The sequence below is a fragment of the Melospiza georgiana genome, chromosome 1, assembly GCF_028018845.1.
Source record: "Melospiza georgiana isolate bMelGeo1 chromosome 1, bMelGeo1.pri, whole genome shotgun sequence".
Taxonomy (NCBI): domain Eukaryota; kingdom Metazoa; phylum Chordata; class Aves; order Passeriformes; family Passerellidae; genus Melospiza; species Melospiza georgiana.
Genome location: NC_080430.1, coordinates 50,340,237 through 50,353,672, shown reverse-complemented (window position 1 = coordinate 50,353,672; position 13,436 = coordinate 50,340,237). Strand labels below are relative to the sequence as shown.

Sequence of the window (13,436 nt, the reverse complement as noted above, 5' to 3'; positions counted from 1 at the left end):
GCAACTCCTCACCCAGCTCCCTAGGCTTGCTTAGTCATTGCAGTGTCCACTTGCTATGTCTGACTGCAAAGAAAATGCTGATAAGTTTAATTGAGGAGATTGCCTCTGTGATATTTTCTGGAGGTTAAAATCAAGGCTACTATCCAAGTTCATCCCATTTCATCCAGTTCTGCTGCCAGGATTTTCTCCTTTTCAGGTCACTGGCAAATGAATGCTGGCACATCTGCCTGTATGTCCTCTTCTTACCTGTGTGCTGGAGGCTCTCCTCATCCACAGCCTCCCATGCCTCAGCTCCTCCAGCTCTCAGTCTTGCTCCCGAGCTCCAAAGCAGCTCCAGCAGTGGCTCAGCTGCCATGCTGGGCTTTCTCCCACAGTGACAAAAGTGCTGGCAGGTGCTCTGTGGGGTGGCTGCTCTGTGGCTCTGACCAACAGAAGCTGCAGCCCCTCTCTTACCTTGGACTGTGCAGCAGCAAAAGGGATTCAAGTTTTATCTTTCAAGGAGCTTGAATTTGTACCCAATGCTGGTTACAAAATCCTGGAAGCTTCTGAAGCCTTTAATAGGTAGCAGTGACAAAGGCAAAAATCTCTGTTATTATAAGTATGATCACACACTTTTGAAAGAGAGAGGTTTGTTTCATTTTGTGCTTTTTTTTTTACCACTTAAAACTTACTTTATATTAGCAAAGAACAAAACGTCTTCCTGTACCAACAGCAATCCTCACCAAGGGTATCTCCTTTATTTTAATTTAACTTTTGTTATGAGGAGCAAGGTTCTGAGGCATTAGACAATATTAAGAGAGCTTTTTGGTTTTATTCATCTATAGATAAATATCTAGTGATTGCAGTTCTCTTTAAATTGTATCTGAGGATGTTGGATGTATTTCTGAACTTTTACAGAAGTTTCACTGCTGTTTACAACTTGAACTTTTAATTCTCTATTTACAGCAAGTGCTGATTTTCCGTACAATGGTCAAGCTATAGGAGATGGAGTTAACAGAAACTCAGCTATTATTGGAGGTAAGAAAACTGTCTACTTTTCCAAGACATTTTGCAGTACATATCTCTGATGGCTGAATTGCAGTTGGTAATAAGGCTGCATATTTCCATATCCAGGTTTAGGTGTGTTGCTTTAGTCTTGATTTGCTGTGTAATCTTTCCTTTCTAATTTATATTTTTATTATTACTTATAACTTTTCCTAATACTTTGAAACTTTACAATATTGGAAGGATAGCATTGAATTCCTCAGAAAAATTCAGGCCACATTTGAACAGCCTCAGTTCATCTGCCCAATGCATCAGTTAGTGTAAAGTGGCATAACAAAACTCTGGCTGGTAACAATATTTTTTTTCTGAAAATTTTATAACATCTTCATCCTGGAAGATTCCTTTGCCTCTAGAGAAGGACTCAAACAGGAACAGTGTTGTTTTATCACATAGATGCCTATGCCTAAGGGGATAACACTCATGAGACTTCTATTTGGGTTGAACCCAAAATAGACCATTGCAGGGAGAGCAATTAAGGTTAGAACTGATGATAAAGTGGAACATCTGCAATTACGTGGAGCCAGTGCTTAGTGGGTGGTGTGAGCCAACAGTGAACCAAGCCAGTTTTCAAGGACGTGTAGAGGAGCTAGGATAGGTCTTTACAGCCATTGACTGGAAAGTGAACATCAGAGATTCCACCTTCAAAGAGCTGCCCACACATCACGAACACACCCCACAGTTCTGGGAGTGCTCAGCACCCTCTGCCTCGTGGTCAGCAAAGCTTAGGTCTGTAAAAAGGTTATTAATGTTGAAGCTTTTACCTATGGGATGAGAGTCACCAGCAGCCTTCAAGGAGCTGCATTCTGTATATAGTGGAAACCATATATAAATATTAGAGTAGGGGAAACCAGGCAACTGTGGTGATGCCCACGTGCCCGAGTAGCTTCAGCTCAGCTCAGCTCAGAGGAGTTTTGGGGTCGTTTCTTTGTGTTAAAGCTGGTCTCATCGGGGGCGTCTTTTCTTCCTTCCCTCCTGTGCGCAGGCGTCATCGCGGTGGTGATCTTCACCATCCTGTGCACGCTGGTGTTCCTGATCCGCTACATGTTCCGCCACAAGGGAACCTACCACACCAACGAGGCCAAAGGCGCAGAGTCTGCCGAGAGCGCCGACGCCGCCATCATGAACAACGACCCCAACTTCACGGAGACCATCGACGAGAGCAAGAAGGAATGGCTGATCTAAGCCCACGGGGATGGGGCCTGGGGTGGGATGTGAGCTGGGCCAGGGTGGGGCTGGGGTGACTCTTGCAGTGGAGAGAGAACACTCTGTGTCGGACACTTGAGCACACATAGGATAAAAAGATCAGCACAACTGGAGGAGCAAGTGACAGGAAAATACCACTGAGACTGGAGAAAAAAAAAAAAAAAAAAGAATATCTCAAGAATTTAAGAAAAAATACTTTTTAATATTTATTTACAGCAAATTGCCCCTTCTGTATCCCAACAACCACAACAAAGAGCAGTTTTGCAGCTTCAGCATTGGTTACAATTTTCAGTAATACCTGTCTATTTCTGTGTGTGTTTAGAGATGTTCTGGATACCTGTGACAAGAAACAGGGCTGGTTTTTTATATTTTTAAAAACTGTTTAAAATGTGGGTGGCTCTGTCCTGAGAACAAGTGTCAGCCCTTTCTTCCTGACGTTGTGTTCCCTCCTGGCTGGCCACTTGCCCGCCCTCAGCCCCGCACCTTTGTGACCACGTCACCATTTATTTGGGTGACATTGATCCAGGGGGTGGGACAGGGGGTGAGGACTAATGCAAATCTCATTCACCACTTTCTCAACATCTCATCAGCCCATGTCAGCCCTGGCAGGACCCATCTTCTTGACCCAGGCACTTCACTGGTTGTGTGCAATTCTCATCAGCAATGTAAAAATACTGTTATTATGACTACTATTACTAAAGAGGATTATCATAAAGCACAGGAGGCTTTAAAGGGTTTTTGTATTATTTTGTTGGTCTCTGAGGGAGGATGATGCTGTGTGAGTCTGTAGACCTAGTCTGTTCCTGTGTCCTTGTCTGTGGCACCAGGTCACCACCTGAGGCACGTGCCAAGTTAAACTCAGCTCTGCCTGTGGCATATTGGCATATTCTGTACATTGTAGTAGGGATATAGAGCCAGACTTTGTTTCCTTCTGTTTATTATTAATAGGCTGTCATAGAAGTATTAGTACAGCTTTACTCAGTGCATTTGAACCCATGGACTTCACACCCTTTTTTTTCCAACTTGAGAGTAGCAATTTATTCCTTAAATCCCTTGTTTCAGTCCTTTTTGCAAGGAAAGCCTCCACTGGCAGTGTTTGCACCGTCAGGAAGGCGAGGCAAAGGAGGCTTTAAAACTCTGCCTCCAGAGCATGTGAGGAACACACAGCACACAGGGGGGAGTTACTTTTCAATACAGAGATTTACCCCAACTATTTTACTGTCTTTCTAGGGCGTTTTTAAAAATAGCAAGGCCAATGCCAAGTACAGCATTGCATCCCATTTTTCCTCTCAAATCAGGAGTGTCCTAGGTGTCACCTGAACAGCAGGCAGGCGGCTGGAAGGAAAGACAAAGGGGCAGCCTGAAGACTTAATATCCTTTTGTGGCAATAATTTAACAAAGCTTTAGCTTGCCCTCTGCAGAGAAGCATGATTCTCCTATGCTCTGAATTGATAGGAATTTAAGGCCTTAGTGGACAGGTCTTGCAGTGGAATAGAATGAAGTAATGAATATACTGCAGGGCTTTGCCATGTGCTGAAAGAACAGAATCAATACCAGGAATTTCCCTTTAAAAGTATTTATTCTTCTGACAGTCCTAGATTTGCTTTGTCTTTAATATTTCTGAGTTTAGTATGCACAGATTTAATTCATTTTACTGCAGAAGAAAGATTTATTTTTCACCCAAACATGCAGTCTACTGCACTGAGCAGTGCTGGCATTTTTGGTTTCATTATCTCTTTTGTTGCAACTTTCATTATTAAAAATGGAAAAAAAAAATCATATAGAGGAAAGAAAATATTGGAGTCTTACCAGACAAGACATTGATAAGCAGAATTTGTCAGAAAGTCAGGCCAGATAGTTTGGGTTTTATGGATGGTAGCCTAAAGTCCTGTTTTGGAGGAACATTATCATTGAACATAGATATCAAAGCAAATCAAGCCCATTAATTTCTTCCATTTATGGATTTGGAATTAGCATACAAAAAAGTTTCCAGTTTTAAAAGCAATTAATCTTTCTCAGGTAACATACATGGCAGAGAGGTTCAGGTAGGCATAAAAATTACCTCTGTTACTCTTGTGCTCTGCAGCCTTTTGCCTTGCCTCCAGCATCAACCTCTGCCTCTCTTGTCTGTAATCAAGCAGATGAGTCCTGGGTTTAATCATGGGTGTAAAATAAGTCTTCTCACCCTGGGGAATATCAGCAGGGGATGGACATACCCTGTACCACCACTCAGCAAACTACCTAGCAATCACAGATGTCTCTGTAGGATTGAAAAAGCATTATCTTTTCTCTATGATTTTATGTTTCATTTTATTTCAATGGTATTTTAGTCCACTCTGAAAAACACCCTTGCCTGCGACTTCAAGCTACCAAGAGAAGTGAACAGAGCATCATTTGCATAGATTGGCATTTGATTTGCAGAAAAAAACATTTCTAATCTGAATTTAATGTCTGTGAGGAAGATCAGACTTCTGTATCCTGAGGGACTAGAGTCTTCTGATACTTTATGTGGAAGAGACAGATTTAACAGCCACAGTGCAAATAGTGCTGAGGCCAAATGCCTCAGCATGGCATTTAGAATGGAAAGATGGCTTGGTCTCCATGTCCAACCAAGTTCTTGGCAAAGCAAGAGACAGTTGTCTCTGGTTATGGTAGTGAGGCCTGTGATATCTTTTCACTGATTTTCTAAAAAAATTACCAGCTAATCTCCCACAACCCTGGGAGATTAGGCGAGAACTTTTGGGAAATAACCTTTGATCATTGCATAAGCAATAGTTATAAATTACTCTCTTAGGTTTGAAAAACAGCTTAAATTTATGAAATCAAGTCAGGGTCATCTGCACCTCTCCATTGACTGGACACCATGGACCTTATTCTGTGAAATGCATTAGTGTTGTGTTAAAATGCAGTCACTTTCATAACCTAGAAACCTTTAAATATTAGAATTCTTGTTTCTCCTTAAATTGGACCTTAGACATGATATTATCGACAAGCAGCTGTCTGTGTAGAGGGCTTTGGTGACTTTGGGTGAATTCCTGCCTTTCTGCTTTGTGTTTCATTTCTGAGAATAGTGTATGTTTAATTATGGGCGCTGGTCATTCAGCATCCTGGCCGTGAAGCAGGAGCAGACTCAGAGATGTAGCCTGTGTATTTTGCTAGCACTATATCTATTCTGAGAATTTCTTCCACTGCAAGCCTATCATTGAAGGCTGAAACAACACCCATAGTTTATTTCACCCACTCTTACTTGTGCCAAAAATCCATGTTGTTTAACAGGTATTGAGGGAAAATCTGTTTGAGGGGAGAGTGGATCCTGCTTTTATAAAACTCTGTACTTTCCCCAAAGAATATTAAAATAATCAGTCTTTTATCACCTGTTTTGTAGCTGTTTCACCTATTTGAACTGTGCAGAGAAATGTAGCTTCTTGTACTGGTTTGGGAACCAGAGTGTCCCAGTTGTGTTTCTAAAGGGTCATTCCTGACACCACAGACAACAACGGCAGAAATGCCACCAGCAATGGGGAGAGCAAGACTGGGCTGGAGATCAGGGCTCTCAGTGTTAGTGAAATAATGTAAACAATATTTTGGATTCTCATTCACAAGACTTGCAGACCACCAGGTAATGAGACATGGAGCTCCAAGGAGCCAAAACAATGGAAAACTTATTTTGATGTCAACCCAGCCTCAAGGAAAATCCTCAGTCCAGTCTGGCGGTTTTGAATCAGGTCTTTCACACACTGCTTATTCCGTGTTTACTGATAGAAAATTCAGATGTATGAAATAGGAATATGTATCTTTAACTCGTACTGGAGCATTTCTGCTTTGTACTTTTTGTCTTAAACTTTACCTGTACCTTTTATATCTCTTCTAGCAGTTACCACTTCAAAGCTACGGCAGCATTTTAGGGTCATGCTCTAGGCAGCATGATATATGTGAGAGGATGGGCATCACAAATATTTTAGTAAGATAGCCAAAGCAGTGGTGTATATGTACAAGTTTATTGTACTGGTAAGAATTCATTTTAATTAAAACAATGTCCCTTAATGGCAGATGCATCTAATTTCCAGGGTATCTTTTGAAATGCGAAGCTAAGTTCCACAAGCGATAGCTTTCAATATGGTTTATCCCATTAATGATTTTACATGCCATCAAGCATGGTAAGCCTGAAAGGGTGCCATTCTTGAAAAGCAGAACCTAAATTCTGGTAATCAGATGTCATTATCCATCCCAGAGAAATTAAACAGAAATCTTGCCTTCTAACAGCAACAGCATGCAAATCGGAATGAATGAAGGGCAGTGTGTTTGTATGCATAAATATCCTCTGTGAATGTCTTTCCTTTTAACTAAAGTTCTATTAGAAACCAGATTGGGAAATAAAGAGGAGGGGGAAAAAGACATTTGAAATAGTTTTAATCACCATAACAGCTGTTTCCTCATGCTTTCTATATTCTTATCATTGCCTGTATTTTTAACATCTCTAGTACCAGGAAATCATTTTGGAAAGGACAGATGTCAGAAAGGCCTCTTTAAAAAAAGACCCTTTGTACATGAATAAAGGTACTTCAGAATGCAGTTATAGATAAGAAGAGAGGGTGCTAAAACCAGGGAAGATTTATTGAAGTGCAAGTATGTTCCTCTTGCATCAGTGTTACCTGTTACAAAGTGTACATCTGTACATGTTGAGGTGGGTAGAGAGTCTGAGAGCCGGGTTTGGATAGAAATTTAATGACTGCCTTTCTGCTTTTTCCCTTTTGATCACTTTGCAGGTAGCAGCAAGCAGTTTGCTTTCAAACAAATTTGTTATTGTAAATTCTGTGGCATTGCCAGCCTAACAAGGGTTGCATACTACAAATGACTGAGTGTGGGTTGTTTGCCTTCCTTTTCTATCATAACTCTGTCTTTTCTTTCATGAATGAGAGCCTTTTATTGAAACCATCAAGAACAATGTATGCCCAGCTCAACAGACTTGTGTCTGTTCCTTTTAATAAACTACTTTATCAGGCTTTAAAATATTTTTATGACGCGAAGCATTTTATAAAAGAACTGTGTTAAATGCACTTGAATAGGAGAGTGTGAAACCTAGGCAAAGCATCAGTGCAACAACCACCTGAGTCAGAGGCACTGTTGCTCTGTCTAGAGCATTCATTGCCTTAACCACCCACCAGATCCCTGGATCCATCCAAGACCTTAACTTCCTTTGTGGAATATAACAGTGGCAAAGTCCTGCTGGGCCACTGTGTTCAGAGGGAGGTCAGACCAGGTTCTGACCATTCTTTTGTGCTGACTGTTGAAACCCCTAGAAGGAGAGGCACGTTTTATGCAGGAGTATTTCTCATTTCTATAGAAAAGCTCTAGGACCAAGAGATGGGAGTGAAGGTTCAAGTTTAAAGCCTGACTGATACTTGAACATTGTGACACAAAGAGTCTTTGCTCCCTTCTGCTGCCACACATCTCACTGCAGCCATGTGGGTGTGCACCTGCACCTCCAAAACCCGAGGCTGTTCAGGATATGATGTCTGCACCACTTGGGCAATGCTGCCATGATGTGGGTGAATAAGATACCAAACTTGCTCCAAATCCATGAGTCTGCAGTGCTAGCAAAATCACTTGCTCTTGAAATTAAGTGTGATTTTTAAGATAAACTCAGGCTGTGCCCTACAGTAGCAGGCACATATGGTGCCTCAAATGAGACAAGATTTGGACCTGATAATGGAAAAGCAGTTATTTAACAATCTGTAACACAGTTCTTTTAACTCTGACTTTCACATCTAAGCAGATTTTTCTTGAGGCACTATGCTCAAAACCCTTATTATGCCAACAGCGTAAGAATCAGGAAGAAAAGGGGCCAATTTGTGGCTTTTTTACACAAGAAGTCTTTTTTAAAAAGCCACTTACTTTAAAAAATATTTGGTATCCACAGGTTCTTTCACAGAGAAGTATTTCTTTTCACTAATCTCCTATTTTCAAAATAGCATGTGAGCAAAGTTGAACAATATTTAAGCACAACCAGAACCTCTTCAGGGGGTAAGACATACTTGGGAAATATACGTATAAGCAAATAACAAATTTAGTACATCCTGCTTCTTCTGTGATTCAGCAGCTTCCAATAACGTCTGTTTGTGCTCCTGCTGCTGTTGTTCCCTTAAGGAAGACCATCTGGATTAAACAACAAACATAAAAGTGTGTACCTTTAGTTTTGCCATAGATTAATGTTCTCACTTGGTATGTAATAGTGTATTAAGGAAGAGCAAATTGTTATTTCCTCAGATTCCATAGCTTTGATTCTGCTGTCTCCAAAGGTCAGAGATGCACTATCACCATATCAAGTGTTATAATGCAGAGGTATCTATACTGATAATATTCAACAACTAGCATTCCGAATTCTAGCACAGAGCTGCTCTAAGAAATTCTCTTTTATTGAGAAGGTGGGGAGATTACATTTTCGGACAGGTGAGAAATGTAAATAACTGGAATTCACAGACACTATAGGTGAGACCATTTAAGGGAATGTTTAGCATGCAAAAAAAGAAATTTTACTAGAAAGAGTTCCTTGCCCTCCAGTCAGCAGCTTGGAGTAGGTACAGTGCTGTGGCCAGTTGTATATTGCCATGTGTTCATTGCCTTTTTGGCCAAAATATCTGTGTTCCCTCTTGCACATGCTTTGAAATAGGCTGTTGCAAGTGTACAGCTGAAGATGTCAAACTTAAACAAGCTGCTCTAGGCTGCTGGTGAGAGTAAAGGGTCACAAGACCCAAGCTCTTCTACCTGCTCTAGAAGACTGGTCTCAGATGTGTTGCTGCCTGTTCCTGTCTTTTGTCACCTTTCCCCATCTTATTGAACATCACAGATTGAAAGGGACCACAAAACACCTTATAGTCCAACATTTTGTGGGAAAGGGAACCTAGATGAGATAATCTAGCATCCTGTCCAGTCATAATGATTTTTTCCCCACTGACTCTATTTCCAGGATAGTAGGCTAACAGGCTCTTTAAGGCAGATAGAGTCACTGGAGCAAGGCTGCAAACTCTTGAATCAGCCAGAAAACAGTAAATTTAGATTATTTAGGTCAGGTGGAAGCAGGCTTCATTTGGGGCATTCCCAGCCTAACACCTCTCCTTCATTTCATCATGGCTTTGGTTAGCAATGGAGCAGCTAGCCAAGTCTGTGTGGAAGTATGGAAGATAAACTTGGCTGAATAAAGACAAGGTAGCCATCCCCTGTATGCTAATGTTTGCTCTCTGAAGTGCACATTCTCGTGCTTACAGTGTGTGTGTCACTGAAGGAGTCTGACCTTGCCACCTTGGGCAATAAATCCTTCACAAGCTGAACAAATAGCCCTGCTTTGTCTTGAAAAACTCCTTTGGGCAAATGTTTAGAAATAGATCTATGGTTTGCCATCATAAAACACTGGACACAGTATCAGCAGCTAGCTGTAAGTTATTTCTGTTGCAAAATCAAGGTCTGTCTGCAGAGTTTTTGTCTTGCACTGAGACCTTTATCCCTGGAGCATAAACTACTACAAGAGGGCAAGGTAACAAAGAGGAAGTGCCTTTGCTGCACACTCTGAAACAAAATGTAAAGTCCCTTTCACTGCACAGTTCCTGGTAAGAGTAAGGAGTAAGATCTGTGTAGACATCTAATGTTTCCTTTTTTCCAAACCTCTCTCTACCCATTACTCCAAGGAAAGAAAATTGCTGACAGTTCTGGGTTTTTTCACATCTCTTCTGTTTAGAAGTGTTCCCTCTCGCTGACAAATTTACTGCCTTTTACTGTCACCTTTAAACTCCTTCCCAGTCATGCTTGCTACATTGACCAAGGTGAAGCCTTTCACTTTCCTAAAATGTAATCATTGTTGTGGAAGGGTTATGGCCACTCCATTCCTGTCATCTTTTATATTTGCAGTAGGCTTTTATCTGCTCACGGTACTCAGTGACTGAAAGTGCAAGTTTGGTTTCTGCCGTCTGCGGCATTATTTTATAACTTGTTTGTATCTGTTCCAAAATCCCAGCATTGCCTGGCAGAGGGAGTCTGAAAATTAGGCAGCTGCACTTCATTCCATTCAGCATGGTTACTTTCTATTGCTTGGTTCAAATTTTCCCAAGAGATATCAATAATGAAATTAATGCCTGGCAAAAGCTAGCATCTATTTTTCTTAGGGCCACAAGATGTCAGATTGAGCTCTCAGCCATCAACTTCCCTTGTGCTTTTGTAGCAGCTATACAAGACTGCTGGAAATTTCCAAAGTAGGACACCAAAAAATTATATTATAAAATCTTCTAGTGATTTTAGTCTCTTGGAGTGTTAAAGGTCCACAAGCTCAACAAGGCCAAAAAGTCAGCACTCCTACGGGTTTCTGTTATGAACACATCCAAGAAAACTCTCAACACTGGTTATTAAATAATTTTATTTTCATTGGATCAGCATCTCTGAGGGGGAAAAGTGCTTCTGTATGTGGAACACCTGAGACACTACACTCACCCTATTGTAACTCCTGCACTGTATCTGATCTTTTGAAGCTCCAGCTGCTTAAGAGAAGGGATCAGAGTCACTTGAATAAAGAAGGCTAAGGCATCACTTGGTTGCTATTAACTCTGAAGCACAGAGAACTGCCTTTCCACAGATCTGCTTTGCATGGTCAGTCTCAGTCACACATGAGCAAAGGGGAACTTTCCTCTGCTCTCCAGTGGATCAAGACTCATCAGTGGGCTGGCTGGGCAGGTATCACATAAATTATCTTCAGTCCTAATGAGCTGACTCACACATTGAGCAGCCAGAGTCCAGGGAGTTCCTCTGACACAACAGCATGATTTGGCACAATGTTCCTGAGAGGCTTCAGCTCCCCAGCAATTCTGCTACCCTGTTTGACTAGTGCTAATTAAGAGAAGCCTGATGGAAATTACCTGTACTGACTTAATCCTACATGTGGATGCCAATCTTAACTAAGAGTGCTTAATTTCATGGAGATTAAATAGATTTCCCCCCCATCATGGAGTGCTTGGGCTGTGCTCAGTCTGATGCTTCTTACTGACATATATAAATAGAGATATAGAGATAAATAGATATTTTTATGGAGATGTTTTATAAGTGGCCTTTACTTTGTGCATGGTAACTATTGCCAAACTTGTTATTTAAGAGCTACAGAAATGGCTGGTTCTGCAGTTTAGAAAGCAATCAGCTGTCTCTGTTGCAAGGGACACTTTGGGTACGGGCTTGGATTTTGGTTTTTATTATTCAACTATAATTTGCATGGTTTGGATTTGGGTTTTGTCTCAGTGTTGGGTTTTTTTCTTTCCTCACTGGTTCTCTGGCAGGGATATATTGGGCTCAAGCAGGAACCTCTTTCTCAGTCTTTGAGAGAAGGTTTGAAGCCATTGGTGCCATACAACACTTCAGAAACACCTGCCTTGCACAGCCTCTGATGTTGCTCAGTGTGAGGTCCTCAAAACACAGTTTCTTTAGCAGTCTGTTGGGGGTTTCACAGCATAGTGAGGTACTCTGCTGGCTTTGCTTGACAAGATAGCAAACTAGCAACTGCTAGTTGCTGTTTTATGGGTATTGCCTTGTGAGCAGAAAAAGGGATCAGCAGAGACTAGGACAAGAATGATGGTTCAGAATTAGATTCATGTACACAGCAGTAGCAAAAGATTGTGAAAATTGTTACAGAAGCAGGTCATTTTTCTTGCTTTCTTCTTTTACTTCCTTTTTTTCTTTTTTTTTTAAGTACTGTTTTTATGCCACATCTGAGTAATTAATCTCTACCAGCCAGCCAGCTCTCAATAACCTGGGTTGTTGCTTAGGGATGGAAATGCAGTTGTCCTTTCTTACTGATCTAGTTCCTGCTGCTGTGGAGCAGTCTGTACCCAGGAAAAGACCAGGGCCATTAGCTATTGGGAAAGCAAAAGCAGCCTCTCACCCCTTCCCTCCAATCCAGGTGGAAAGCCAATCCCAGGGTTATGTGCCTACAAAGCTGGCCCAATTTCCTGTCAGGTGAACCAAGACCTTCTCTGTTTGCAGTTACTCTAGCCCACAGGTTTCTTTCTTGAGCACAATTTTCCCATGGGACGCATAACCAGGAGATGATGGTTACCCTAACTAAACAAAAATGTGTATATTAAAAAACATCCTAATCTGAAAGTATAGTGTATCTGAGATTCCTCTGTTATAGACACTTAGTCTAAAAGATTTATGGCTACATTTGCTATGTTATGCTTGAATAAACATATAATTCATTGAAATACACAAGACTGATAAAAGTAATATGATCTCTTTAAGGAGAATAAACTGTTTGTAAATTTATAAAGAGTATAATCTGTTAGGCCTTATTTGAAGTATGTACTGTGGTTTGGTAAAAGTACAACATTAAAAGAGCCTTGCCAGATGAGGAGTGGTTTTTTTTGTGTGTGTGTGTACGTGTGTGGTTCCTTTGGAATATTTGACATCTTCATTTAACACAAAAACAAAAACAAAAAAAAAAAAAAAAAAAAAAAAAAAAAAAAAAAAAAAAAACAAAATAAAATAAAATAAAAAAACAATAAAATACCCAGAAAAAATACTCAGACTGTGTATAAGAGCCTGAGATAGAGTGCAGAGGGCTCTTCAGATTTCTGTGCACAGTGACTCCATGGAGAGAACAGGTGAATCTTTATTTCTGAATAATTTGGAGCCAGGTTCTTTTGGAAGCAAAAGTGGTTGGTTACCCAACTGACTGGCTTGAGATTTTTTACAGATGTTTTCATAACATCAATAGAAAGAATTCAGACCAATGCACATGCAGATATTGATTATTTAATGGGGCAAAGATCTAAGGAATCTTTAGGTCCCTTCAGGGCAAGAGCTGGTGTGCCACAGGCTGGACTTTTGGGGCCTGAGGTATTTTTATATGTGTAGTCATTTCTTTCAAATCTACCTGCCATGTGCTTGTGCAGAACAAGTGAGATCTCCTCACAGCTCTAGTCCTTTCAAAACTGTGAATTGCTGTGCTATTTAATTTTAAAAACCCACCAGCAACTGAGCAAGAAGGGGAGTTTTTCTTTATGTCTGCTTGCTAATGAAACAACCTCACCATGACTTAAAGCAGAGATGCAAAAGAAATCTCTCCAATCTAATTTGTGTTCTGCACAGTTCCAATTATATCCCTGCACGTGCCCACAGGGATCACTGCATTTTGTAACGCTACACTGAGGACAGAC

At 40.8% G+C, this 13,436-nt stretch overlaps 1 protein-coding gene across 1 annotated transcript in view; it reads left to right on the top strand.

Annotated features, from left to right (window-relative positions):
- CNTNAP2 (contactin associated protein 2) overlaps positions 1-12,628 on the top strand; it is a 1,020,353-nt gene extending 1,007,725 nt beyond the window's left edge. The window contains exons 23-24 of the mRNA XM_058040331.1: positions 946-1,017; positions 2,027-12,628. Coding sequence (XP_057896314.1) covers positions 946-1,017; positions 2,027-2,226 — 272 coding nt within the window. The 3' untranslated portion in view covers positions 2,227-12,628. The remainder of the gene's footprint in view (positions 1-945; positions 1,018-2,026) is intronic.
- The last annotated feature ends 808 nt before the right edge of the window (positions 12,629-13,436 follow it).